The 26936-nt window shown below is 42.2% G+C and overlaps 2 protein-coding genes across 55 annotated transcripts in view; one reads left to right on the top strand and one right to left on the bottom strand.

Moving 5' to 3' along the window:
- The window catches only part of LOC110503778 (pleckstrin homology-like domain family B member 1), a 93676-nt gene extending 90560 nt beyond the window's left edge, over window positions 1–3116 (top strand). For 37 of the 50 annotated variants that reach the window (XM_090218363.1, XM_090218356.1, XM_090218351.1 and 34 more), the window contains 3 exons: window positions 39–258; window positions 926–1011; window positions 2114–3116. In XM_090218363.1, the coding sequence (XP_090074489.1) occupies window positions 39–258; window positions 926–1011; window positions 2114–2254 (447 nt within the window). In that variant the 3' untranslated portion in view covers window positions 2255–3116. Of the gene's footprint in view, window positions 1–38; window positions 259–925; window positions 1012–1189; window positions 1220–2113 lie in introns of all 50 variants that reach the window. The other 13 variants (XM_090218353.1, XM_090218349.1, XM_090218348.1 and 10 more) reach the window with 1 other exon arrangement.
- Window positions 3056–25669, bottom strand: LOC110503782 (alpha-2-macroglobulin). 5 transcript variants are annotated; one of them, XM_021582314.3, is made up of 36 exons: window positions 25366–25669; window positions 22410–22593; window positions 21709–21865; window positions 21524–21576; window positions 21228–21248; window positions 20906–21074; window positions 20702–20786; window positions 20390–20504; window positions 20195–20303; window positions 20003–20112; window positions 19639–19806; window positions 19243–19479; window positions 18905–18968; window positions 18489–18634; window positions 17130–17279; window positions 16398–16619; window positions 16053–16146; window positions 15615–15738; window positions 15164–15389; window positions 12622–12748; window positions 11968–12089; window positions 11414–11465; window positions 11172–11255; window positions 10734–10910; window positions 10286–10367; window positions 9837–9993; window positions 9199–9273; window positions 7426–7591; window positions 7153–7349; window positions 6758–6973; window positions 6432–6550; window positions 5917–6007; window positions 5625–5693; window positions 5310–5415; window positions 3524–3567; window positions 3056–3388 (listed from the first exon to the last, which is right to left on the bottom strand). In XM_021582314.3, exons 1-35 carry the CDS (start codon window positions 25440–25442, stop codon window positions 3524–3526), a joined length of 4395 nt encoding a protein of 1464 aa, XP_021437989.3. In that variant the 5' UTR covers window positions 25443–25669; the 3' UTR covers window positions 3056–3388. The 5 variants fall into 5 exon arrangements, with proteins under 5 accessions (XP_021437989.3, XP_021437988.3, XP_090074509.1 ...); XM_021582313.3 differs by having other exon boundaries at window positions 3528–3567; XM_090218383.1 differs by having other exon boundaries at window positions 3528–3567; window positions 12622–12742.
- Between the last annotated feature and the right edge of the window lie 1267 nt (window positions 25670–26936).

Below are 26936 nucleotides of genomic sequence, written 5' to 3'. Positions count from 1 at the left end.
GAAACACTCGTCACAAGTTTGTTTCCTCCTTTCCTCAGGCCCGTCCTATGACTCGTTACCTGCCCATCCGCAAGGAGGAGTTTGACCTGCGCTCCCACATCGAGTCATCCGGCCACAACGTGGAGACCTCTTACCACGTGATCCTCACAGACAAGATGTGTAAGGGTTACCTGGTCAAGATGGGCGGCAAGATCAAGTCGTGGAAGAAACGCTGGTTTGTCTTCGACCGCCTCAAAAGGACCTTCTCCTATTACGTTGGTAAGGAAAATGCTGCCATTTATATACAAACACATTAGTGCGCTGTTAATGCTCGGATCGAGCCAATGGGAGATACAGTAGATGGCATATTCATACCCTTTGACCTTAATGTAGACTGTATTTGTGAAAGGTGGTGTAAATGAGTTTGATAGAGATGAGCATTAGGATACAGAAGGGAAATACACATTTGTGGGTAGCGCTTTGGTAGCAGGCTTTAGATACAGTAATATGCAAATTATAAAATTGCAACTACTTTTCCTAGAAAGTTACGGTTGTATTATTTTTCTGTAGCAAGGATCTAGTGCAGTTTATGCCTGAAGGTAAAGGGGGCATAAAGTTACCCCTGGTTGTGTTTTTGTAGTGGTTGATGAAATGAGCTGCTATATTTTACCATGAGGGTAGAATTTCAAAATCAGGGGCTCTATTCAATCTGCATCGCTGAAGCATTACAAATTCTGCGATTTATAAATTAAAGGTCATTTCTGATTTAAGCAGACATTCCGTGTTTACTGTGAATGCAGTCTCCACTAAAGGGGGAACATTGCCCCTTTACACTACATATAGTATATTCCATGACTTTCTCGCTCTGTCATCAAAGAAACTACTCTAGGAATCACAAATGTGATATTTTTACCCAAGCATTTTGTCATGTTAATTTACTCAACAGACAAGCACGAGACCAAACTGAAAGGAGTCATCTATTTCCAGGCCATTGAAGAGGTCTATTACGATCACCTGCGTAGCGCCACGAAGGTACTTTCTACCCAACACTCGGAGAACCAAATAATCTTCTATAATCACTTTTCTTTTTATATTTTCACTGTACTGATGCAATATTTCTCTCTGAGATGTTTAGTTTTACACACATTCTGCTTCTTCCAATCTTTCATTTCTCTTCTCACTCTTTTGCTTTTACTGGCTGGTTTCACAGAAAAGATTTTTCAACCTCAATTTGACCAATGTACGTACCACTTTTGTCTCAGTGAACTCACCCATTGCTTGTTCTCTGCCCTCTTTACCCAAGTGCGTGTTTGGTTGTTTACACAGAAGTGTATCATGTGGAATAAGGATTTGTCAGCTCTACATATTCCATTGAATACCCACCAGGGGTGTGATCATGCATGTTTAATACAAGACAGAATGAAAACCCACAGCCATTACAGAACAGTGCACCTCTGGATCCTCACATTCGTCTTTAGTTCCTGCATTGGAGTTGTTTGCCAAAGCAAGCCTTAGTGATAATTCCCTTCCTCTGTGGAATTGGTTGTTTGAATCTGTCCCTTCAATTAAAACATACTACATGTGGATTATCCAGGTGTGTGTGTATATAGCTTATGAACTCTAAGTGCATGTGTGCAACTGTAAAATGTGCATTGGGTGTCTTATGGTATGTGGACTGTCCTGCATCCTGTTTTGACTCTCCTTCAGCACTTTGAGCTCCTGCCTTAGTTTCGAAGAGAGGCGTGTGTGTGATGGCGCAGCGTAAGGCTGAATTCTTAACAGGTTCAGTAGTGTGCCTGTCGGCATAGACGCCCCATCGAGACAATGTTTTTGAAAAAAAGATATGGGCAAATGTAATACAGGTTTTGGGGTTTAAGATATTTGATTGTAGTGCACCCATTGTACTAATTCATTTTTGTAACCAAGCTTTAGTACTGTAGTTGAATCGGAGACAATGTAACCTTTAACCTACTGTTCTTTACTGACTTGCCTAGTTAACTGCCTGTTCAGGGGCAGAACAGATTTGTACCTGCAACCTTTCGTTTACTAGTCCAACGGTCTAACCGAGTCATTAAATGACCAAGTCATTGCCACATTACTGACCTTTTGACCTCTCTCTCCCCTGCAATCCCAGAGCCCCAATCCCTCGTTGACCTTCTGTGTGAAGACTCACGACAGACTCTACTACATGGTGGCCTCTGCCCCGGAGGCCATGAGGATATGGATGGATGTTATAGTAACTGGAGCCGAGGGCTACACGCAGTTCATGAACTAAGAGACGGCTGGGACACACTTCAATAGACTCAGGCCTTATCCCTCCCAGTATTGGGAAATTGCCTTGTTACGTTCATTATCTATTTTTAAATCACTTTACAATAGATGTTTTTCTACTTGCTTCTGCCCGCAGATTGAAAAAGACACTGTATATAACCAATGTCAGACTTTCCGCTCAAAAGCCTTTATTTTTGCCAAATTGAGTGTTGCTTGTGAGACCTACTTTGTGTATCCGTGTCTAATCGTTCACTTTTTTTTTTTACACTGGAATAGTGGAGAATAAACCTAATTGAAACCAGTGAGGAAGACTTACTGCTGAACTAGATGCCACTAATGATGACAGCCATTCCACTGAGACCAAACAGTACAATAATGCTAATCAGTCTGTGCCTTGAGGTCATAATCCTAGTCGGTTATTGTCACTGAACAGTAAGTCCCAGCCCCCCTGTAGATCTGATTGGATAGGTGGTGACGCCAGGTCAAATTGCTTCCGCTTTAGAATGTCATGATCTGGTAGCTTGACATTGTAAAGGATTCTGAATCTATTTCTTTATGGTTTATAGTACCTCAGTCAGGTTAACCATGTCACTCAAGTGTGAGAAAAGACCTTGATATATTTTCCCCACCGAAATGGGTATAACTAAATGTTCAGTGTTAGAAAAAGGTTTTATACTGTAAAATGTCACTCATTTAACAAAAATACATTTCAAAAGAAGTCTAATGGCCAAGACACTTCAGTTAACAGTATACATCTAGTCTCCCGCACTGTAGAACATAGCTCCCATCTGACACACCATATGTTGACTGTACACTTTCATGTATGGATTCTCAATTCAGATCTATTAAAACACAAATGTTACAGAGTCTGGTTTGAATCCATAGCATGGTTTTATTAACATTTCAATTTGCAGTAGAAACACTACGATTACGACAGAAGTCGAGGTAAAAGCTTAAGGCCCAGCTATTCAATTGTGTTCACTTAATGTTAAACAGATTACAAGTTGGTCAACCAGGAACTGTAAGCACCAAATAGAACCCCTCCATTTTATGAGCTCTTCCTAAATAGGAAAGCAATTGGCTGAGCTCAGGTCCAGTCAGCTTGATCGGCTGTCTGTCACACTTCATTGACGGTCACCTGTGAAAATGACAATCAATAGAATATTCCCTGCTTTGCCTAGGATTTTACTCCCTATAAAAAAAAAAAAAACTGCTTAACTGACAAATTTCAGTTTGTGAAATTAAAGTATTAGAAATGTAGTTTGTTATGTACCTACTCTGCACATGGGGAGCTGTATTCACTTACAGCTTCATCACCTGGGAACAGAAAAGAGAATGCAGAGGTCAGTTCCTTTATAATGATAATTCATTCCCACTGCAGGGGTGAACAAATGGGCCCATACTGGTGATGTCTTGTTTCCTTTCAATGAACTGGAGTTATGTGCGTAACCTTGACACGTATGCCAGTGGTAAATATTTCAGAGAATGGGGTGGTTTGGAAACTGGTATTCCATTAGACAAAAAAAAAAGCGTCTTTGTTTATCAAAGATTAGTAAGAGTTAACACTTTCCTATGCTTCTGGAATGGTCGTTAATACACTAACAGCTTACAGACAGCGTGAATGCGCCGGAGGCATGAGGACTGCAGATGTGGCCAAGTCAATAAATTGCAATGTCCGTACTGTGAGACGCCTAAGACAGGACGGACAGCTGATCATCCTCGTAGTGGCAGACCACGTGTAACACCTGCACAGGATCGGTATGGCAACAACTGCCCAAGTTACACCAGGAACTCACAATCCCTCCATCAGTGCTCAGACTGTCCGCAATAGGCTGGACTGAAGTCTTGTAGGCCTGTTTTTAAGGCAGGTCGTCAGACATCACCGGCAACAACGTCGCCTATGGGCGCAAACCATCGCTGGACCAGCCAGGACAGGCAAAAAGTGCTCTTCACTGACGAGTAGCGGTTCTGTCTCACCAGGGGTGATGGTTGGATTTGAGTTTATCGTCGAAAGAAGGAGCGTTACGCCGAGACCTGTACTCTTGCGCAGGATCGAGTTGGCGGGTCCGTCGTGGTCTGGGGCGGTGCGTCACAGCATCGTCGGACATGCCTGCAATGACAAGGTCTCTCAACAACGCTGTGTGTTAAAGGGAAGACATCCTCCCTCATGTGGTACCCTTCCTGCAGGCTCATCTTAGCATGACAATACCACCAGCCATACTGCTCGTTCTGTGCGTGTTCTGCCATGGCCAGTGAAGAGCCCGGATCTCAATCCTATTGAGCACGTCTGGGACCTGTTGGATCGGAGGGCGAGGGCCATTCCCACCAGAAGTATCCGGGAACTTGTAGGTGCCTTGGAGTAACATGTCTTAGTTAAATATTTGTATGAACATGTTAAGTTTACTGAAAACAAATGCAGTTGACAGTGAGGACATTTTTTTTGCTGAGTTTATATTACATCACAGTGCATTTCTAGTAAAAGCTAACTTATGGTCTATTCCAAGGGGTGTCACTCATTTAATGGAGGGCCTCATCTGCTGGATTTAGTTTCTCTCAATTAAGTTGTAGACAACTAGGTGAGGGGACTTCCTTACTAATTTCATCCCCCTCCTCTCCCCTGTAACTATTCCCCAGGTCGTTGCTGCAAATGAGAATGTGTTCAGTCAACTTACCTGGTAAAATAACAAATAAATAGGTCACCTTAATTCAAACATTTACAAGGGCGGAGCAAAAACTCCCACTCGGCCCTCTGGAATGGGTTTGACACACGGTCTAATATCTAGTTGAGTGTTAAACTGATAATCTTTTTCCATTTGAGAAAGAGTATGATAACCCTTGGGGAGCACAATGTTTTCTGCGAATGAAATCACTTAAGGTTGCAGAATTACAGGAAACTTACATACCCTGGTATTCCATAAATCCTGATTGGAGGATAATGGATATCCTGCTTATTCTCCCTTTTCTGTCAATCCTCCAGTCGGGATTTTGGGAAAACCACGTCATTTATTTGAAGTTCTTGGCAACCCTACCCATTTCACTGTGTTAGATGGAATTCTTACTTGTCTGGTAGTAGTCATACACTTTCACCACAGCTGGTTTCAGATTCCTCACAGGCACATCCTCCTCTATGGCCAGGCTGTACGTCTTCGTTTCCTTCTGCTTGAGCTGGAAGAAAAGGAATAACATTTGACATTGCAGTTCAATGTTATAGATTCACATAGTGTCACTGTATAAAACCTCCACTACAGTCTTACTTTGATGTTACTGTTCATGTTAAATCCAGTGTGTAGATGCAAATGAGACCACATCCAACTAGGTTCTGTAACCGATAGACAGCCCCGTTTAGATGCAACATTCATTATTCATGTTCCTACCCCATCTAGGTAGATGATGACATGTCCTTCCTCCAGGTCAACACGTTTGACAGTGGGGTCATTTTTCAACTGGAAGAACAGAACACAGGATAAGATCGTGTCAGAAAGTTCAACTGATAGTTTCGAAGGACAACTACTGGCATTACAATTAGAACAGACACCATCATCATGTTAAACATCAACTAATCCTCAAGGGGATATACTTAGGGCCAGGAGTGTTCCCTAAACTGGTAAAACTCCTGGCCCTGATTAAAGGGTGTTCCCCTCAACTGAGGTTCTCTTATTGACTCACAGGCCCGAGGGAGGACTTGTCCAAGACGAAGCCGGAGAGAAGCTTGACATTGATGATCACCATGTTGGTCTCCTCTCGCCGACCATTGTACCTGTCAGTCACAGAGTCAGATGAAGGATGGATATTATCTTAAAAAGGTGCAAATATGCAGGAATCACTCCGCCATTTCCTGATCATTTCTACTAGTTAGTTTAAGCTTAGTGACAAAACAAGAAAATCATTGGACCATCTAAACCCCTTTGAAATATATTTTCAGTAACCAAACAGGTTTTATTTTATGCCGTTCAAAACCCGAAAGTAAAAGATGAAAACGATACTTAAATGGGAAGCACAGAACAGACCTAGCACTTCTTCGACTTGCTGTCAATGAGAACGACAGATCTATAACTAATTTCTACATGAATTTGGTCAGGTCGCCGAAAAAGTTAGTGCAGCTTTAAACATGCATCTACACACTGGTGGTTCAGTCATTATTTTCAGCTGCTATTTCAAGGGTAAAAGGAATACCACTGTACCTGACAGCCACAGACACGATCAGAGATTTCTTGGTGCCGTCACATTTCCCAAGCGTCTGTGTTGAGATGTTGAAAGCAGAGAAGTCAGGAGGAGGGGGAATATTGTAGTGCATGGCGATCTGAAAGGACAGACGATACTACTGAGATGCATGAAATCAACATACACATTTCAATGAACAGTAGCACACATGCATTTCCATTAATGCTGAAATTCTAGGGTTGAAACGTTAGTTGTTGTGCAACAGTGTGCTCTACTGAACACAAACCAGATACTCAGTACATGCAGTACTGAGAGGCAAAAAAGGGAAAACCGGCTGGAGCCTGACCTGCACAAACACGCAGCTCTTGCCCTGTGCCTTGATGTTGTAGTCCCCAGGGACCTCCCTCAGCTGCTCCTCCTGATAGAGCAGCCTGTTGTTCTGATTCACAGTAAACTTCATCTTCAGGCCGCCGGCCGAGCTCACACTGACTGTACTGGCGCCCTCTGGACTGAAGGTGGCAGCACCGTACTTGGCCAGGGCCTGCAGTGCTACCACTGTGTCCTGGTGACAGAGGGCGTTGTGAAATTATTGTAAAGGCTTTAATACAAATGTCCAATTTGCTACATTTCATATACAAACAAGGATTTGGTGTGATCCATGTTTGGCCATGTACTAACAGTAGCATCTATTGGCAGAGGAGTTGCTAGAGTGAATAAATGTCTACCAGACCAATAAAGTACCTGTGTGGAGGCGAATCCTCCGTAGGGGTTCTGCTGCTGGGCCAGCCAGCGGACGATGCCAGTGGAGTAGTCCAGCCCAAAGCCTGGCATGGTGGGACCGGAGAGCAGCGCCAGCAGCACATAGGATGTCATCTCCACCTCCAGAGAGTCCGTCTTCGTCCCAGAAGCCCCTGGTCTCTCCCAGTGACGATTGCCACCTGTGGGAATTTTCATTGTCAGTTTCCCAGCAGTCAGAAAGGTAGAGAGACATTTTCACAAAGAGACAAGACATACCGGAGGTAGCAGCTATCTTGTCCAGGTGGGTGATGAGCTTGGCCCTCATGTCCTGGTTTTGGGCCAGGGTGAAGGTGTACGATAGCAGGGCCATGGTGTAGGTGTTCTCCAGCTTGTCAGACACTGCTGCCTTCAGACACATCAGACTCTTCTCCACCATGGGGTCCTGACACACCCACAGACAACATGATTGTGTTTATTAGGCACCAAACAGAGGAGCACTGATTGAAACTGGAAGGGAATATCTGGACCAATAGAAATGGGTTGTCCATTGCGCTCCCTAATGAATACAACGCAGCCCTTTCATCACGTTTTTAATACGGGTATGAGTACTGAATAATGTTAGCAATATAAATAAATTAACTAGTGAATATACTGTGTACAGTGAGCTTGAGAGGCTATGCAGAGAAGAATTGGATAAAAACATATTATGGATTTTCTCCCATTCTTCTCTGCAGATCCTCTCAAGCTCTGTCAGGTTGGTTGGGGAGCGTTGCTGCACAGCTATTTTCAGGTCTCTCCAGAAGCAAAACATTCAGAGGTCCTGAGCACTCTGGAGCAAGTTTTCATCACGGACCTCTGTACTTTGCTCCGTTCATCTTTTCCTTGATCCTGACTAGTCTCCCAGTCCCTGCTACTGAAAAACACCCCCACAGCATGCTGCCACCACCATGCTTCACCGTAGAGATGTTGCCAGGTGTCCTCCAGACGTGGCCCTTCACATTCAGGCCAAAGAGTTCAATCAGACCAGAGAATCTTGTTTCTCATGGTCTGAGTCTTTTCGCAAACCCCAAGTGGGCTGTTCTGCCTTTTACTGAGGAGTGGCTTCCATCTGGACACTCTACCATAAAGGCCTGATTGGTGGAGTGCTGCAAAGATGGGATAACCTTCCAGAAGGACAACCATCTCCACAGAGGAACTCCAGAACTCTGTCAGACTGACCTTCAGGTTCTTGGTCACCTCTGACCAAGGCCCTTCTCCCCCGATTTCTCAGTTTGGCTAGGCGGCCAGCTCTAGGAAGAGTCTTTGTGGTTCCAAACTTTTTCAATTTAAGAATGATGGCAGCCACTGTTCTTGGGGACCTTCAATGCTACAGAAATGTGTTGGTACCCTTCCCCAGATCTGTGCCTCAACACAATCAGTCTCGGAGCTCAATGGACAATTCCTTCAACGTCACAGCTTGGTTTTTGCTCTGGCATGCACTGTCAACTGTGGGGGGATATATATATATATATAGATATATATATATATATAACACAGGTGTGCACCTTTCCAAATCAAGTCCAATCAATTGAATTGACCAAAAGTGGACTCCAATCAGGGTGTATAAACACCTCAAGAATGATCAATGGAAACAGGATGCACCTGAGTTCAATCTCAAGTCTCATTGCAGAAGATCTGAATACTTGTGTAAATAAGGATTTTTTTTTTTTTTCAATACATTTGCAAACATTTCTACAAGCCAGTTTGCTTTGTCATTATGGTGTATTTTGTGTAGAGCGCTGAGGATTTTAAAAATGTTAAGGCTAATGTAACAATTCTGAATACTTTTCCAGAAGGAACTGTATATTGGGATGTTTAACAAATTAGAATACATAGCAAGTGAGGTGTTCTGTGGGTGATATCGTCTTATTTAGAATTGTGTGAAGTAGTTGGACGGCTAAGCAGAAATATCCACTAGGGCCGTTCATGTTTTGATAAAAGCGCCAAATGTGGCCTTGTTAATCAATAAGATTTAAAAAATACTTGGATATGAAAGAGGTGATAACTCACAGAAGTGTTGCCATCCAGCTCCAGTAGTGCAGCGGTGATGTAGGCAGTGAGCGACACTTGATCCCCAACCCCTCCCTATGACAACAAAGGATGCCAGTAAACTTCATACAGTACTCCAAGGTGTTAGTTTCAAAGTCACATTGATATCAACTGATATCAGGTAAAAACATTGCACTGTTTAAAACATTCACATGATAATGGTGCACAAAGATAAAAAACGATTGTTTTGGAGATGCACAAATGCTGTTGGGACTAGTCAGACTGAGGTCCCTTTAGGGAGGTGGTGTGTTCTCAGGACCGGCTAAAACATGCTTGGGATTCTTGTGCTCAGTATGTGCTCCTTTGGGGCACACGTGGGGTCCTAAGGTCCTCCTGAACAGTACATTGTGCTACAAGTCAGTGCAATATGAATTATGTAAAGTATTCATATTTGATGTTAGACTATGTATTGTTATCAAGTATTTTGTTTGTTAGTCATCTAGGATTTTATGCAGGCTCCACCATTGCACTCTAAATAGAATGGGACACTTGCACCAGAACCTCCTGCTGAATCTTTGCCCATAACATTACCTTCTCACATTTGGTGGCAGTAGTATAATACTCCTCTTATTACCCACTGAGCTCTGACTCCCCTTTACCTTCATGCCGTTATGGAAGAGTTTCCCCACTGACGCGATGCAGCCATCCGTCTGCTGGTGACTGGCCAACCAGGCCTTGGCCTGGGCAATGTGGGCGGGGTCCACAAAGATGTAGGGCTTGGCCCCTCCAAAGGACTTCAGCACAAAGGAGGTGAGCCTGAGAGGACACAGGTCAGATGTCACTGGAGTTACACGGACTAGATGCCGTGAGCCTTGCCTAAACTATGGATCATAGACTCTAGATAACAGTAGCCATACTGTATGTGCTGAAGCCAACTATATTTGCCATAGCACATACTAGTATGGATTTGAGACCATCACATTCCTACCTTGATTACATACTACAACCCCTTTGATCTAATGTAAATTTCTATGACTTAAAAAAACGAACAAATGTAAATTGAGGAATAATCTAAGAGAAGGTATTATGACTGGACAATTGAGCTGACCACGTGTTTCCAGACTCATCGCTCTTCCCAAAGGCACTGTAGGAGCCATCGTCATGCTTGTAGTTGAGCTCTCTCTGGTAGCCTGCAACACAAATGGCTAAATGAACAAAGACACTCCTTCTAGGGACTTGTACTGTATGTGGAAGGTGACGTTAACTGGTTCAGAGCCAAATATATACAACAGGATGTTGCTAGTCAGAGGTGAGATGCACACAGGACCAGACAGCTTATTTAAAAAGTACAAGGCTTACTGCAAATTATATTGTAATATCCCAGGGCATGCTGTGTGCCATTAAACATTTCATTAACAGTTGCAGTCCATGTCACCAGAGTTGTGTCCAGTAAGAAGATTGTAATTTTTAGGCTAACTGAACAGGTCTGATAATAATTGCTTGGTTTTCATTGCAACACACGTTGTGCCTTACTGAACTGGATCCAGCTCACTCACCACTGTCTAGGAAGCCTGTGGCCCTGGTCTGGATCTCCTTGGTGAGCTGCCTGGTGCTTTGCAGGTAGTTGAGGATGTAGATGTTGGGAGCAAAAAGCACCATGTTCTGCTCTCCACAGCCATAGGGCATCTGCAACAGGCTGTGCAGGTTCTTCATGGCCCGACCCATCAGGTCGCCTGGTGAAAGAGACCAACAATTAAGACAATCGCAGTGGATAGTCGACCAGCAGAGCCCCATTTCTTACCTTAACCATAAAAATAACCAATGCTTATCCTGATCCTCACCCATAACCTTAAGGCAATCATAGATCTGCAGGTGGAATATCCACATCCATGAATAGAGGGATGAAAAATCCTTGCCTACACTTCATCTGCACCGAAATGGAAAACATATCCTGAAAATGTTATAAAACTGCAAAACAGATGGATAATTCTCACCCAGTACTGAGAGGGAGGCCTTGGCAGAGCCCTCCACAAACACCTTAGGCAGCTTCAGAGAGATGTCCTTCTCCACTGGGCCCTCTGGTGACGCGAGACAGATAAACGAGACAGACTGAGTGAATTGAGAACCGTTTTAACCAATTAAAAAGTATCTGTCATCTAAACCACAACAAATGCACGTCAACTTAATCATCGGGGTAATTATGAGAACGTATGACTGATAGACGTCAGGAGATTACCTGCAGGGCAGAGCAGAGCATTGTGGCTGACCGTCTCCTGGGTTCCCTCGGCCTGACAGAGGGAAAGTGAAACGGCACCAAAATAAATGTAAAATGTTTTATTAAAAAAGGTCATGACAACGCAAGTTAATTCTACCATAGAATCTATATGGTAACCACTTAAAGGTACATTTCACTCCAAAATCAAAGTTAATCAAACGTTTTAGACCTGAAACGTAGACCAATGTTAAGCTAAGTCTACATCCCAGACTGTCTGTTGTGTAGGTCCAGATATACAGCTTAATCTAAAATGTAAAAGATATGCACCAAGTAATTATTTCTTAAAAATATATACACATTTTCAATTTATTATGCATGGGCCGGAGTCTAACTGCATTTGGGCTTGAAACACCAAACCATGTTTGTCTCCTCGCATCAAAATATGCAACACAAAATAGCAGGGGATATAAGTTCTACTGTATTCACCCTTGCCCTAGTGTTACTGAAAACCCAGATCTCTTTTTAATTAATGTGGGAGAAAAACAGTGGACTTGCTATACAGGACAGACACTCACCTCCACCAGCAGTGTTTGCACAACGGTGTCAATACGTCCTTTCTCTGGCACCGTGGCCACCTCGTTGCCGCAGAGCTTCTCCGTTTTCAATGCCTCGGCGCTCACTTTCACACTCACCGCCCCTATAGTTCAGTCCAGGGAGACATTAACATTCCAGTCTAGACCAGTCACACATGAACCTGCCCCTTCATCAGCTTGCTCCTTTTACCCACTCCACCTCCAGCCTCATGTACCCTGGCTCAACTGTTCCCTCCTTTGTTCCATCCCTCGTTTCCTCTCCCCTTGTTCCCTCCCTCCATTTCTCTGATAACCCCCGAGGGAGATCTTTGAGCATGTCATATTCAAGGAATTTGTGTATCAGATAAACGTCAACAACGTAAATTTCAGTCTAACGAGAGCTGTGTGAAGTCAACAACCCTGTCTTACAGGAGCATCACTGCCTCCAAATCACTCCCTACCCCCCTGGCCCTAACCCTTCACTATTTGAAAGGTGTGGATGGGTATAAGCAGTGTAGTGGAGCTTCTACCATATTTCTAACACCGTACAGCTCTGCAAACATCGAAGGGTTAGGGGGTAAGGGTCTAGGTGTAGGGAGTACATGGATTATATTGCAAGAGCCTTGTGATAGATTGACAGAGTACTGTATGGCTCACCTAGAGCAGTTGGGGTGAGGATCCACTTGAAGGTCCTACTCTCTTCAGCACACAGACACAGTGTGTACTGGCAGCCTTCACATGGCCTGGCTTTGAACTGGTTCGACTCAGCTAGAGTCACCTTCACCTAGGAGAAACACATGGGGTCAATTGCAACTTTACTAGATTTCTCAAAAACGTCAGAGCGTCTATAGATTGTCAGCAACAGGCAGCTCATGGGCCAAAACCAGCCTGTGAGTGATTTGTTCCCCCAAAGTTTAGCAAAACTAATTCAAGGGTTTCTTTATATTTTCTACATTGTAGAATAGTGACGACATCATAACTATGACATAACCAAAAAATAAGTTAAAATATATTTAGATTCTGCAAAGTAACCACCCTTTGCCTTGATGACAGCTTTGCACACTCTTGGCATTCTCTCAACCAGCTTCATGAGTAATGCTTTTCCAACAGTCTTGAAGGAGTTCCCACATATGCTGAGCACTTGTTGGCTGCTTTTCCTTCACTCTGCGGTCCAACACATCCCAAACCATCTCAATTGGGTTGAGTTTAGGTGATTGTGGAGGCTAGGTCATCTGATGCAGCACACCATTGCTCTTCTTGCCTTACACAGCCTGGAGGTATGTTTTGAGTCATTGTCCAGTTGCACTAAGTGCAAAACAGATGGGATGGCATATAGCTGCAGAATGCTGTGGTAGCCATGTTGGTGCCTTAAATTGTAAATAAATCACAGACAGTGTCACCAGCAAAGCACCCCCACACCACACCTCCATGCTTCACGGTGGGAACCACATGCGGAGATCCGTTCACCTACTCTGCGTATCACAAAGACATGGCGGTTGGAACCAAACATCTCAAATTTGGATTTCTACTGGTCTAATAGCAATTAATTGTTTTTCCTTGGTCAAGTCTCTTCTTATTGGTATCCTTTTGTAGTGGTTTCTTTGCAGCAATTTGACCATGAAGGCCTGATTCATGCAGTCTCCTCTGAACAGGTGATGTTGAGATGTCTGTTACGTGAACTCTGAAGCTTTATTTGGGCTGCAATTCCTGAGGCTGGTAACTAATAAACGTATCTTCTGCAGCAGAGGTAAGTCTGGGTCTTCCCTTCCTGTTGCGGTCCTCATGAGAGACAGTTTCATCATAGCGCTTGATCGTTTTTGCAACTGCACTTGAAGAAACTTTCAAAGTTCTTGACATTTGTTTTGACTGACCTTCATGTCTTAGGAATGAGACTTGTTTCTCATTGCTTATTTGAGCTGTTCCTGCCATAATAATGGAATTGGTCTTACACCAAATAGGGCCCTCTTCTGTATACCACAACACAATTGATTGGCTCAAACGCATTAGAGGAAAGAAATTTCACAAATTAACAAGGCACACCTAGTAATTGAAATGCATTCCAGGTGACTACCTCATGAAGCTGGTTGAGAGAAAGCCAAGAGTGTGCAAAGCGGTCAAGGCAACAGGTGACTTTGAAGAATCGCAAATACAAAATCTATTTTGATTTGTTTAACAATTTGTTACTCCATGTGTTATTTCATAGTTGAGTTGTCATCACTATTATACAATGTACAATTTTGTTTAACATTTTTTTTTTAAAGGAATTAGTAGGTGTCCAAACTTTTGATTGGTACCGTACACTGCCGTTCAAAAGTTGGGTCACTTAGAAATGTCCTTGTTTTTGAAAGAGCACATTTTGTCAATTAAAATATCAAATTGATCAGCAATACAGTGTAGACATTGTTAATGTTGTAAATGACCTTTGTAGCTGGAAACAGCAGATTTTTTTTTTATGGAATATCGACATCAGCCCATTATCAGCAACCATCACTCCTGTGTTCCAATGGCACGTTGTGTTAGCTAATCCAAGTTTATCATTTTAAAAGGCTAATTGATCATTGGCAAACCCTTTTGCAATTATGTTAGCACAGCTGAAAACTGTTGTGCTGATAAAACTGGCCTTCTTTAGACTTGAGTATATTTTCTGGGTTTGATTACAGGCAGAAACAAAGAACTTTGTTCTAAAACTCTATTCTGAAAAACTCTATACTCTATTCTTGTTCTGAGAAATGAAGGCTATTCAATGCGAGAAATTGCCAAGAAACTGAAGATCTCACACAACGTTGTACTACTCCCTCAGAACGCAAACTGTCTCAAACCAGAATAGAAAAGAGTGGGAGTGTTTGAGAAATAGACACCTCACAAGTCCTCAACTGGCAGCTTAATTAAATAGAACCCGCAAAACACCAGTCTCAACGTCAACAGTGAAGAGGCAACTCCGGGATGCTGGCCTTCTAGGCAGAGTTGCAAAGAAAAAGCCATCTCAGACTGGCCAATAAAATTAACAGATTAAGATGGGCAAAACAGACACTGGACAGAGGAACTCTGAGTCGATGCTGTTAAGTTAGTCATCATCTGCCCCCGACCATTTGCTCCAACACAAATTGGCCTGCAGCTGAATCTAGTTGCCTACCCCTGGTCTACCCAAATGAAGTGGGACTGGAGAGGTAAAGAAAGATACAACCCTGGGAGGGCTTACCATGATACACTTGGAGAGGTAGTTGAACACTGTGGCCTTGAGTGTGAACATCTCCCCCCGGATGACAGAGTAGGGCAGCGTCAGGCTCACAAAGAAGGGTTGGAAGGCAGTGAGGCCAGTGTTGGGAGCCAGGCCAAAACCCACTGGGGAAGTACAGAACGCCCCTGCAGCCCACTTGGTGATGGTGTCTGGGACAGTCTTCTCAACATTCACTTTTCCTGTACGTCTGGTCGTGGGGAAAAGGGCACAATAAAAACCATGTATATTAACATCAGAACACATAACATGGTCAATTCAATAGCGGACTAGGTGATTCTTTTTAAATCGACACCTAGGACAAACAAATGCCTGTGGTTTCAGGATTGCCATATTAGTAGGCATGGTCAGCCCAGCACCCCATGGAAAGGAACGTGTGTTGGACTACAAATATGGCGTCTGTCAGAAAGCTTACCCCACAGGAACCAGGTCCCAGATCCAGGTCTCAGGGAAGTACGTGCGGACGGTCTCCTTAGGCCTGTCAGAGGCGCCAGAGGTTGGTGCACTCTCCTCATTTAGCATCATGTTCATGGGACGAGCTGTAAATAGAAACAAATCCTTCATTAGGTTCAGACTAGGAAGGTTTATACATTAGCATATCAAATCAAAGTTTATTGGTCACATACAGATTTGCAGGTGCAGTGAAATGCTGGCATTACTAGCTCTAACAATACAAATAAAAGATTAAGAACAAACAATCCAAGTAGATATTAGAGTGGGAATATAAATGGTCTGTGTAGACAGAATATAATTTGGAAAAGGTACAGTAGTAGCTATATTAGGATGAGCCATGTTGAGAACACAGTATATAAACAGAATGAGGTGACCAGCATTCAATGACTCTGTACAATACCTTCCATCATACCATTTTCTTTCATTGCAAAGACTGTGTTGCAGTCGTAAGGTTTTTTCACATCAGAGTTGGTCAGGATCTTGATTCCAACTTCCTAAAATGAAAAGTAAAGCAATAGAACAGTCAGTGTAAAGGCCATATCCCTGTATTTCAGTTTTGCTCAATTATGTGGGTATTGGTTGAATCAATTTAAAACCAAACATCTTTTCACTTATTTCTGAAAACTCACTTCATAGACAGCATTCTATTTTAATTCATTCAGTGTCTACTTTACAAAGACGTCATTTTAGCCTGAGTCTTTCATATACATTTTCAAAAACAGACAAACTTATTTGAGTCTCATACTTTAAAGATGCTGTAGACATCGTTTTTGTCGTCGCTGGGGCCAAACCTGAATGAGCGTTTCCCCCAATCAGGTACAACCAACTCATCGACCAATTCTGGTACAGGTGGAAGGGGCATAATCATCGCCTCTTCAAATCTTGGAGGATATCGAAGGCATGGGTAGGGGTCTTCTACCATGTATGAATATCCAGACAACTTCTGAACAGGCAGCTGACTGAAGACCTGCAGAGAGGGAAGTAATATACCTCTAGTAATACTGACTTAATAATCCGCAGCATCTTGACAGTCAGAGCTTGGTCGGTGCATGGTCAGAGGTTATAGGGTCAGTACATAGTTAGGACAACCTGGGTTAAATGCATATAGCCAATACTTGATCTGCACTCGATTTAGTGGTACAACAGAACCAACTAAATAGTCCCACAAGTTGAAACTTTAAACTTGAATTATCAGACAGTGGTTTAGACATGGTTAGAGGAAGCTGAAAATTTGCCAAATCCCATCTTGAAAAACATGGGTGCACAAAAACAATACCAAAGGTGGTGTGTGTGATCATGGTTAGGCATCAGCTTAGTGTGGTGAGTCAATGGTTAGTAAGTGAATGTGATGGGCTGTGTCTTCTCCCAAATGCCCCCCTATTCCCTATATATAGTGCACTGCCCACAATGAGGCCCTGGTTAAAAGTAGTGCACTACATAGGGAGCCATTTGGGATGCAGAACCATGGAGAACGTACAGAGTCTAGGCTGAGCTCCTGTTCAGGCTGCAGCAGCAGCACACTCTGGTCGATGGCCCTGAGAGAACACAGAGACCCTGGGTGGGCCTGGAGGCTCAGAGAAGTCTTCTCCCCTGGCAACTCCTGGAGGGACGAGAACTTCAGGGACACCTGGAGAGGAGAAAAGGAAGAGACATCACATCTATGTTTAAATATATCTATACTAGCATACATGTCTAACGCATTGGTTCATTCCAAGTATAGTAGCATACTGGTACAGAGCCCATAACATAATGGTAGTACTGTGTAGAGTAGGGGTCTCCAACAGGTCGATCACAAGCTACCAGTAGGTCGTAGGCCACCTAGGAGTAGCTTCTGAAAGTACATGCAATTCTCACGTGTTCTACAGCAAACTGTCAAACACCGTAAGCTCTGATACCATTTAATCAACGCAACATTGACATCCCAGCACTGGTTAGCCACTATTGGCTTAAAAAGCCAAACCTAACCATGTCTGCCAACTCATTTCCATTAATATTACCCCAGTCGGTCTGTGTGGTGTGCATGTTAGCCTATCACTGTGTAGCCAGTTGTGATAACCATCTTGTGGGTTGGCAGTAATATTTTCCCCTCCAAAAAAACTCAAAATGTTAACTGCGAAGTAGGCTGACCGCAGAAGTATATCATGAGTAAGTGTATCAGCTTAGATATTCATACTTTTTCAGCACGCTACTCCTCCTACACCGTTTAATCTAGACACGCAGTTCAAACTAAAACGTGCGGAATGGTCTCACTCAAGTTACTTGTATACAACTTTATGTTCTGACTGGAAAGAGCAGGTTAGGAATAGCTTCTACCAATAAAAATAATTAGCTGTTTGTCAGAGTTCAGAATGACAAAAAGTGGCATGCTGAGGTCTACTAACAGCTGCGTGTCATTATGGAGCAGCCCAAACAGAGCCATTGCTATGGATACTCAAACAGAGGGCAAAAAAAAATGAGGGTGACCACAATTACTGATCACAACCACACAACTATTGACCACAACTGCTTACCAGATCCAATGACCACAACCACACAGCTAGTGATCGCTCAACTGCTGACCACAACTACATATCTTCCGACCATTCATCTTCTGACCTCAACCACACAACACCTGGTGACCAAAATCACTGACTTTCATCTACACCACTACTGAGCACGCAACAACTGACCTCTGTTTCTGTCTAGATGTGGTCAGACCCAATGAATTTGTGATGATCCAAAAGGTGCAGTTGAAGGATTTCATATCATAGTCTGATGCGAAGTCATTTTGGAAATTGATCGTAGTGCACGTAGCCCCGATAGATCACATTTCATGTAGCTGGTGAAAGTTGCCTACCTTGTTTTTAAGGCAGAGGTGAATGGGGAAGTCTTGGCTGTCTGCTACTGCCTCCCCATCAGGCAACACGGTGTACACCACTACCTGGGCAAAAGGGGTCAGCTCAGGCATCCGCTGCAGCGAGAGCATCAGCTGCCCTTGGTTAACTGAAAGAGATAATGGATAATGGGATGGACATTAGCTCACCATAAGCCACCAATACGGACATAGGCTAGTCACTGAACACTTGAACACTTACTGCACAGTAAGAGCTGGTATTGAAGATGTAATCTGGATGATTGAATCCTGTCGTGTCAGCTTTTTATCCCATGCCAGCGTAATGCCATTAGGCATGTTCTCTAATCAAGTGGGGTTCTGAGAAGTTCTAAAGAAAAAGTCAGGAAGCAGTCGGGAGAATCCAAGACCACTTTATTTACCTTTTCTTTCTTTAATGGTCACAGGAAGACGGCCGTGCTGCCAAATGCTGCCTCTAGATATAACCTGGGACATAAGAGAGCCAGATGGCAGCATCAACATTAATAACCAGAGAGTTACTGGCCAAAACCTGGAGATCTGCTAGCAAATATATTACTGTATCAGCTAAGGTGAAATATTCAACTGGAAGTCAAGTACTGTATGGTTTTCCCAAGCCATTCAAATATTTCCAGACAAAACACAATCAAATACTGAAGTAAAATATCCCAAATCTTGTGGTGGAATCAATAAAAAAAATATATATATATATAGAGAGAGAGAAACATCCCTTTAATCTTACCAGATAGAAAAAGTCCAGGGTCGTCTGTCCCTTTTTCAGCGCCACCCCTTGGATGATGTAGTGAGCAAGAACAATACCGTCCTTCTCACAGGAGAACTTCCCTTCGCCCTGCATTATCTTCACAAAGCTCTTGCTCTTAGAATAAAATTCTCTTGCGAAGTGGTAATCGGATGAATATTCTGGTCTACGCACACCCTGCACGTACGGATAGTCCTTCTCAACCTTTTGATAACGAGCCTGGTTCAAGAAACACAGAAAATATATGAAAAATAAACTATTGTAGTAACCTTGGAGAATAGACTAGGAGAAATTGATCAGTCAGAACCAACTGAATATTTACAGTAAATAATATATGGTTAAATATTCAAAGGAAAACATGAGTGAGTGACCACTGACCGACAGAGAGACAGAATCAGAACTCCATAGAGAAGTGTCTAGAGAGAAGGAAGCAATGCCCTTGCTGTCTGTGGTGAGAGTCCAGTTCTCAGATTTGCCACTGTTTTGTAGGAAGAGATACACGGGCTCATTGGGAACGGGACTAGAGTCGGGACCGGTCACCTTGATCTGAAAACACAGGACAGGATGACTGCAGACATCCAATATACACTCCCATTGCATACAAGACATCAAAAGCCTAGTTTAAATGCTCTAAATTACATGTTAACATTCATCACCACTTCATGTTCAAATCCATTTTTCTGAGTAAACCATTTTCTGCAGTGTTATTAAAAAGGCATTTGTTAATATAGTTTGTCCTCACCTTCGCCTCGTATGCAATTCCTGGTTTATATGCTTGGGGCACGTCCTCAAAACGAACAGTTACGATGACATTGGTGAAGCTTGCCTTGCCACTACCTTTAAGGATGACCCCTGGAGAGAACATAGGCAAGGGTCAGAGGTTAACAGTTCAGCATGTAAACACCTCTACGTTCAAGATAAGGTTCTCTCCTACCAGTTCCATATTCTTCCATCTCAGTCTCCACTTCGAAGTCCCCAAAAGATTCACGTAGACGGAACCGGGTCAAGTCGATCATTTGGGTTGCACAACCAGTTTTGTCAGTCTAGGATGAATGAGTAGTTGTAGGTCAGCTTAGCTCAGCTACAAAAACCTCAACATTTTGTCCACAGTAACAATAAAAACACTTACTTTGATAAGATACACCTCGCAGATATTACTAGACTCATATAACCAGTAATATTGAACGGCAATTCTGCAAACTTTCGCAGTGACAGACCCCAGCACTGGTTTTCCATAAGTGTATCTACAAATAAAGGTCACCAGAAGACAGACAATTAACTGTTCCAAAAAAGTAGAAACAGCTTTGAACATGAGCAAGTATCAAACATGGGACAGTCTTTAAAGTAGTCTATGCAACACACTAATTAAGGCTTAATATTCTGTCCATATAGTGTCCCAGTTTACATTATCATCTTACTGTCTATCATCTTATGCACTTACTTTCCACAAACTCTCAGTGTTGCTTGCTTGTCCAGAATAGTGATTGTTTGGGGTAGATAGACTTTGACCTCATATTTGGGTAAAACTGTAAAAAAAAATACATAATGTTATTTCCTCATTGTCTATTAACTACACCAAAAACATGGAATCACCATGTAAAAACAATATAATCTGATTTTTTTTATCCCATGCCAATTTCCTCACCATATTCTTTGATGTCAAAGGTTTGGGAAGTTTGCTCTCCCTTCTCATTCCATGCAGTGATGATGTAACTTCCTTGCGTTGCCTCTGCAGACATGGGGTGGGACAGGTCCAGAATTCCACTCACTGTTGACTGGTTCAACCACTGAGCAATGCGGTTGGAGTTTGGGTCCTGTATACAGATTCATAATAGGTTGAAGGAAGGTATTTTTGTTATAGAGACAGGCGTTGTATAAAATCATGCCACAGTACATATTGGCAGGTAAAAAAAAAATTATATACAGCTTTGGTTTTTAGTTGCAATGGATTTTAAAATTGGTCTCACCTGAAGCTCCACTGTTAGATACTAGAAAAGAGAAAAACATTCAGCATTTAGCCCCCAAAAAAACTCAGACTTTATTATTTCCCAAAATTGTTTTTACCGTAAGCCTAAAGGGAACTACTATCGTGTAAAAAAAAAATGGGTTTGAAACATTAGTTTCACGACTTCCCAAAACAGTTTCTACAGTACAGGCATCTTTATCTACAGAGTTACAGTAGAGAGCAAATAAACTCTGACCACGTTTGCCGAGCCAGCTACACGGTCTGTCTGACCCAGACAATACTGAAAGAGTAACTTACCATCTGATTGAATGACAAGAAACTGGCATCCAGCGAGACGATTCGGAACTTGACTGGAAAAGGGGTAGAAACATTTGTCTATATAGTCCATCATCCATTTCAGGAAGGACCTTTCTAATGGCCTCACAAATATACTGTAAAGTACACAGACATTTCAGTGTTCATCAAAGATTGTATCTAACTACCTGTCTGTCCAGGTTTGTAGACTGGTTTGTCGGTCTGGAAAATGGTGAGGAATCTTTTAGGCTTGATAAGGATCTTGGTCTTTTTACTCATCTCATCCTTCCTCCCCTTGATGCTGACATGGACAGTGGCCACACTGTCAGTCTTCACTGGGGGTACCTACAATATGAAGAACAGAAGAATGGAAGCTTGGTAGAACTTCTACAATCCTCTAGCCCCTTAACCAAAGTATGTCTCTCTGAGTAGCTTGAGAACAGAGGGCTTTTTGTTAAGTGGTAGATAACCTCAGCATAGCAAAGTATGATTAATATAACTGCTATTGCCTTTCATAGGTTGGATCATTTTCAATACAACACCCAGCCTGTAATCCAAGTTGAATTCCACAAAACATGATTGACTACTCAGAATAAAATAATGAAGTGTTGAATGAATGTGCATAGCTAGCTTGAGTCTAGTAAGAATTGTGTTCTTTAGATGATGGTGGTAGAGGATGACCAGTACTAGTTTCCATAGTATTATAGAAGATCCTGATATATAGCGCATCACATCGTTGTGGAACTTTGCAGTTAGAAATGTCATACATAGGGCTGGCATGATTCCTTAACCCACATGTCAGAGAGGCATGTTGGTTCTACATGAAATATTTCTATCAGAGCGGTCCACAACGTTGTAGCCTGCTGAACACAGCACAGTTACAGCTGACCTGGAAGGAGATGCAGCGATAGAAGTCCTGTGTTACGTCTTCCTCCAGTAGAATGGTGCCGCTGCCACCCTCCATTTCCAGCGACACCTTCAACAACAGAGGCTCTGTGGCTTGGTGGACCTGAGCACAAAGTTTCTCTGTGGTCCCTCCTACCACCTCCGAGCTGACCGTCACCAGGTAAATCCTAAAAGGGGAAAGAGTCAGCATGAATGCAGCTGTGGTAATAATATTTAAGTGGCAGTGTACTCAAACAGCTCTTTAGTTCCTTTGTACTCTACTGATTTTTTAAAGTTGGGGACGAAGTGACCTTAATTGTCTCTGGCTATGTGCCCCACTCAGTCCAATGGATGGCACAATTGATTATGTTTTGGAGAGTGTGGGAATGGATACCAATGAGTTGTTTTCATGGACTGTCAACCATGTGTTGGGGATGATTAAACAGAGGGGAAGTGAAGGAAATCAGACCAAAAGGGGGAAGTGTTTCAACATCTAAGATGCACATACAGTGCATTCATATTCAGACCCCTTTACTTTTCACATTTCTTTACTTTGGACTTATACTAAAATGGCTTAAATAAATGTTTTGCAGCAATATAATTGAATTTACCACAGGTAGATGCCAATCAAGTTGTAGAAACATCAAGGATTATCAATGGAAACAGGATACACTTGAGCGCAATTGCGAGTAATTTATTAATTTAACCAGGCATGTCAGTGAAGAACAAATTCTTATTTACAATGACGGCCTACCGGGGAACAGTTGAGTGGCCCAGCCAGAGCCCTGACTTGAGCCCTGTGAAGAGATGCTCCCCATCCAACCTGAAAGAGCTTGAGAGGATCTGCAGAGAAGACTGGGAGAAACTCCCCAAATACAGGTATGCCAAGCTTGTAGTGTCATACCCAAGAAGACACGAGGCTGTAATCATGGCCAAAGGTGCTGCGACAAAGTACTGAGTACAGGGTCTGAATACTTACAGTTGAAGTCAGAAGTTTACATACATCTTAAAGTATGTCTAACTCAGTTTCACAATTCCTGACATTTAATCAGAGTAAAAATTCCGTCTTAGGTCAGTTGATCACCACTTTATTTTAAGAATGTGAAATGTCAGAATAATAGTAGAGTGATTAATTTCAGCTTTTATTTCTTTCGTCACATTCCCAGTGGGTCGGAAGTATACATACACTCAATTAGTATTTGGTAGCATTGCCTTGCAATTGTTGAACTTGGGGCAAACGTTTTAGGTAGCCTTCCACAATAAGTTGGTTGAATTTTGGCCCATTCCTCCTGACAGAGCTGGTGTAACTGGGTCAGGTTTGTAGGCCTCCTTGCTCACGCATGCTTTTTCCAGTACTGCCAACAAATTTTCTATAGGAAAATGAGGTCAGAGCTTTGTGATGGCCACGCCAATACCTTGACTTTGTTGTCCTTAAGCCATTTTGCAACAACTTTGGAAGTATGCTTGGGGTCATTGTCCATTTGGAAGACATTTGCGACCAAGCTTGAACTTCCCAACTGATGTCTTGAGATGTTGCTTCAATATATCCACATCGTTTCCCTACCTCATGATCCCATCTATTTTGTGAAGTGCACCAGTCCCTCCTGCAGCAAAGCACCCCCACAACATGCTGCCACCCCCGTGCCTCATGGTTGGAATGGTGTTCTTCGGCTTGCAAGCCTCCCCCTTTTTCCTCCAAACATAACGATGGACATTATGGCCAAACAGTTCTATTTGTTTCATCAGACCAGAGGACATTTCTCCAAAAAGTACGATCTTTGTCCCCATGTGCAGTTGCAAACCGTAGTCTGGCTTTATGGTGGTTTTGGAGCAGTGGCTTCTTCCTTGCTGAGCGGGCTTTCAGGTTATGTCGATATAGGACTCATTTTACTGTGGCAATACTTTTTTACCTGTTTCCTCCAGCATCTTCACAAGGTATTTTGCTGTTGTTCTGGGATTGATTTGCACTTTTCGCACCAAAATACATTCATCTCTAGGAGACCGAATGCGTCTCCTTACTGAGCGGTATGACGGCTGTGTGGTCCCATGGTGTTTACACTTATGTACTATTGTTCGTACAGATGAACATGGCACCTTCAGGCGTTTGGAAATTGTTCTCAAGGATAAACCAGACTTGGAGGTCTACAATTTATTGGTCTTGGCTGTTTTCTTTTGATTTTCCCATGATGTCAAGCAAAGAGGCACGGAGTTTGAAGGTAGGCCTTCAAATACATCCACAGGTACACCTCCAATTGACTCAAATTATGTCAATTAGCCTATCAGAAACTTCTAAAACCATGACATCATTTTCTGGAATTTTCCAAGCTGTCAACTTGGTTTATGTAAACTTCAACTGTATGTAACATGTGAGCGTTCTCTTTAATAAATTTGCAAACATAAAAACAAAAAACAGGGTTTGCTGTGTCTTTATGGGGTACTGTGTCTAGATTGATATTTTTTATTAAATCAATTTTAGAACCAGGCTGTAACTTAACATTTGTTAAAAGTCAAGGGGTCTGAATACTTTCTGAATGCACTGTATAACAGCTATCACAAGTAGGATTTTTCAACCCAAAAATCTATAGTTCAATTTGCCAGCATGTCTCATAACAAATGAAAAGCCTCACATGCAGAGAGAGAGGTGCTGTATGAATAACAGTGATGTCCTGTGGCCTTACCACTATCTTTTTTTGTATTATTCACAGAGACAATATCAAGCATCTATTCAGTTGTCAGTGCAGTGAGCATAGAAAATACTGCTTTATATTTAATATGTTTAGAACTAAAATATTTATATCGTTTAGGTTGGCTATTCTACACCTGCATAGCGTGAAGAATTCAGAGTATAATGAATTCCTACATTTGAAGTCTGTTGCATCCAGCCAGACATGTAAATAAAAATAGATGATTGTGTGTTTAATCTACTGCTTTCTACATCAAATGTTTTTTAGTGTACTTACGATTTGAAGGTGCTCGATGTCGCAGTTTGTATAATCACTGATGTGATCAATACAAAGAAAAGTACATTGAGAGCCATGGCTTCGGTAAACAGCCAGTCTTCCTCCGCACTTCGTGATGCTCCCTTCTCTTCCTCGTCCAGGGAGATTGTCAGGAAAGTTGCACAAACGGTGCTATATATACCCAAATGCACCCTCCCGTGTCACTCCCTTCCAAATAGTTTGGAACACTGCAGCCAGCTCCCGTTTCCTCCCAATTACCGCTGAAGTCCTCAACTAGTCACAGCCCCCGACCAATGGGATGGTCAGAATGATGATGAAATCACCTCAGGCTATTTTGGCCGGAACACCTGAGAGAAGAAATACCTATGTAGCCTGGCTAACCTGTCGATTTAGTCCACCTGTCAATTTAGCCATTATTCATGTGAAAAGCCACCATAGCCTACAGCTTTCTGCTTTGACTGATAAAATGCAACATATTAGCTAACCAACTTTACTTTACTATTGATATTTTTGACAACTTGTACTTTTACTTCACTACATTCCTAAAGAAAATTATGTACTTTTACTCCATATATTTTCCCTGACACCAAAAAGTACAGGTTACAGTTTGAATGCTTAGCAGGACAGGAAAATTGTCTAATTCACACACTTATCAAGAGAAGATACCTGCTCATCCCCACACTGCCTCTGATATGGCGGACTCACTAAACACATGCTTCGTTTGTAAATGATGTCTGTAAATTTAAAAAAACAAGACAATCATGCTGTCTGGTTCCATTTATACTTGTACTTTTACTTTTGATACTTAAGTATATTTTAGCAATTACATTTACTTTTGATAGTTAAGTATATTTAAAACCAAATACTTTGAACCTTTTACTCAAGTAGTATATTACTGAGTGACTTTCACTTTACTATTCATTTTCTATTAAGGTATCTTTACTTTTACTCAAATATGACAACTGGGTACTTTTTCCACCACTGGTTATTCTAAACATTTGTTTCTTGGTGCTAAAATTAGTCACATGTCAATGTGAACAGTTGTTATGCCATTATAATGTGGATATCAGGCCCCATGTTCCCCCAGGAATGAAGAGGAGTTAGTTAATAATGTGGATATCATGGAGAGAGTTTTCCATAAGCCAACCATGGCTGATATAAATAATATGAAGATGGTGAAACTAAAACAATGACATTTCCTAAAGAAAATATGCATGCTTGCTCGTCTTGAAGTATTATGATTTAGTTTAGTTTACTAGGATCCCCATTAGCTGCTGCACATGCAGTAGCCACTCTTACTGGGATCCACATAAAATACAGTCACATCTGAAATGTATTAGCACCCTTGATAAAGATGAGCAAAAAAGACTGTATAAAATAAATAATAAACACTGAGCTATAATGTAAGCGCAATTTTTTTCTGAAAAAAATATTTACTTTAACAGCTATTGTTTTTGAAATCTTAAAAATATAGGTGTGGCCAGTCCTTGCAACCATAGCTCTGTGTATGGATGCAGAGAAGTTCTCAACTAGTCGCAGCCTTCTGACCAATGGGACGGTCAGAATGACGA

Source organism: Oncorhynchus mykiss, chromosome 24 (assembly GCF_057628025.1).
Source record: "Oncorhynchus mykiss isolate SJ-2025 chromosome 24, ASM5762802v1, whole genome shotgun sequence".
NCBI classification, from domain to species: Eukaryota; Metazoa; Chordata; class Actinopteri; order Salmoniformes; family Salmonidae; genus Oncorhynchus; species Oncorhynchus mykiss.
Note: the sequence above shows the minus strand (reverse complement) of the source record. Positions and strands in the feature narration are given on the sequence as shown.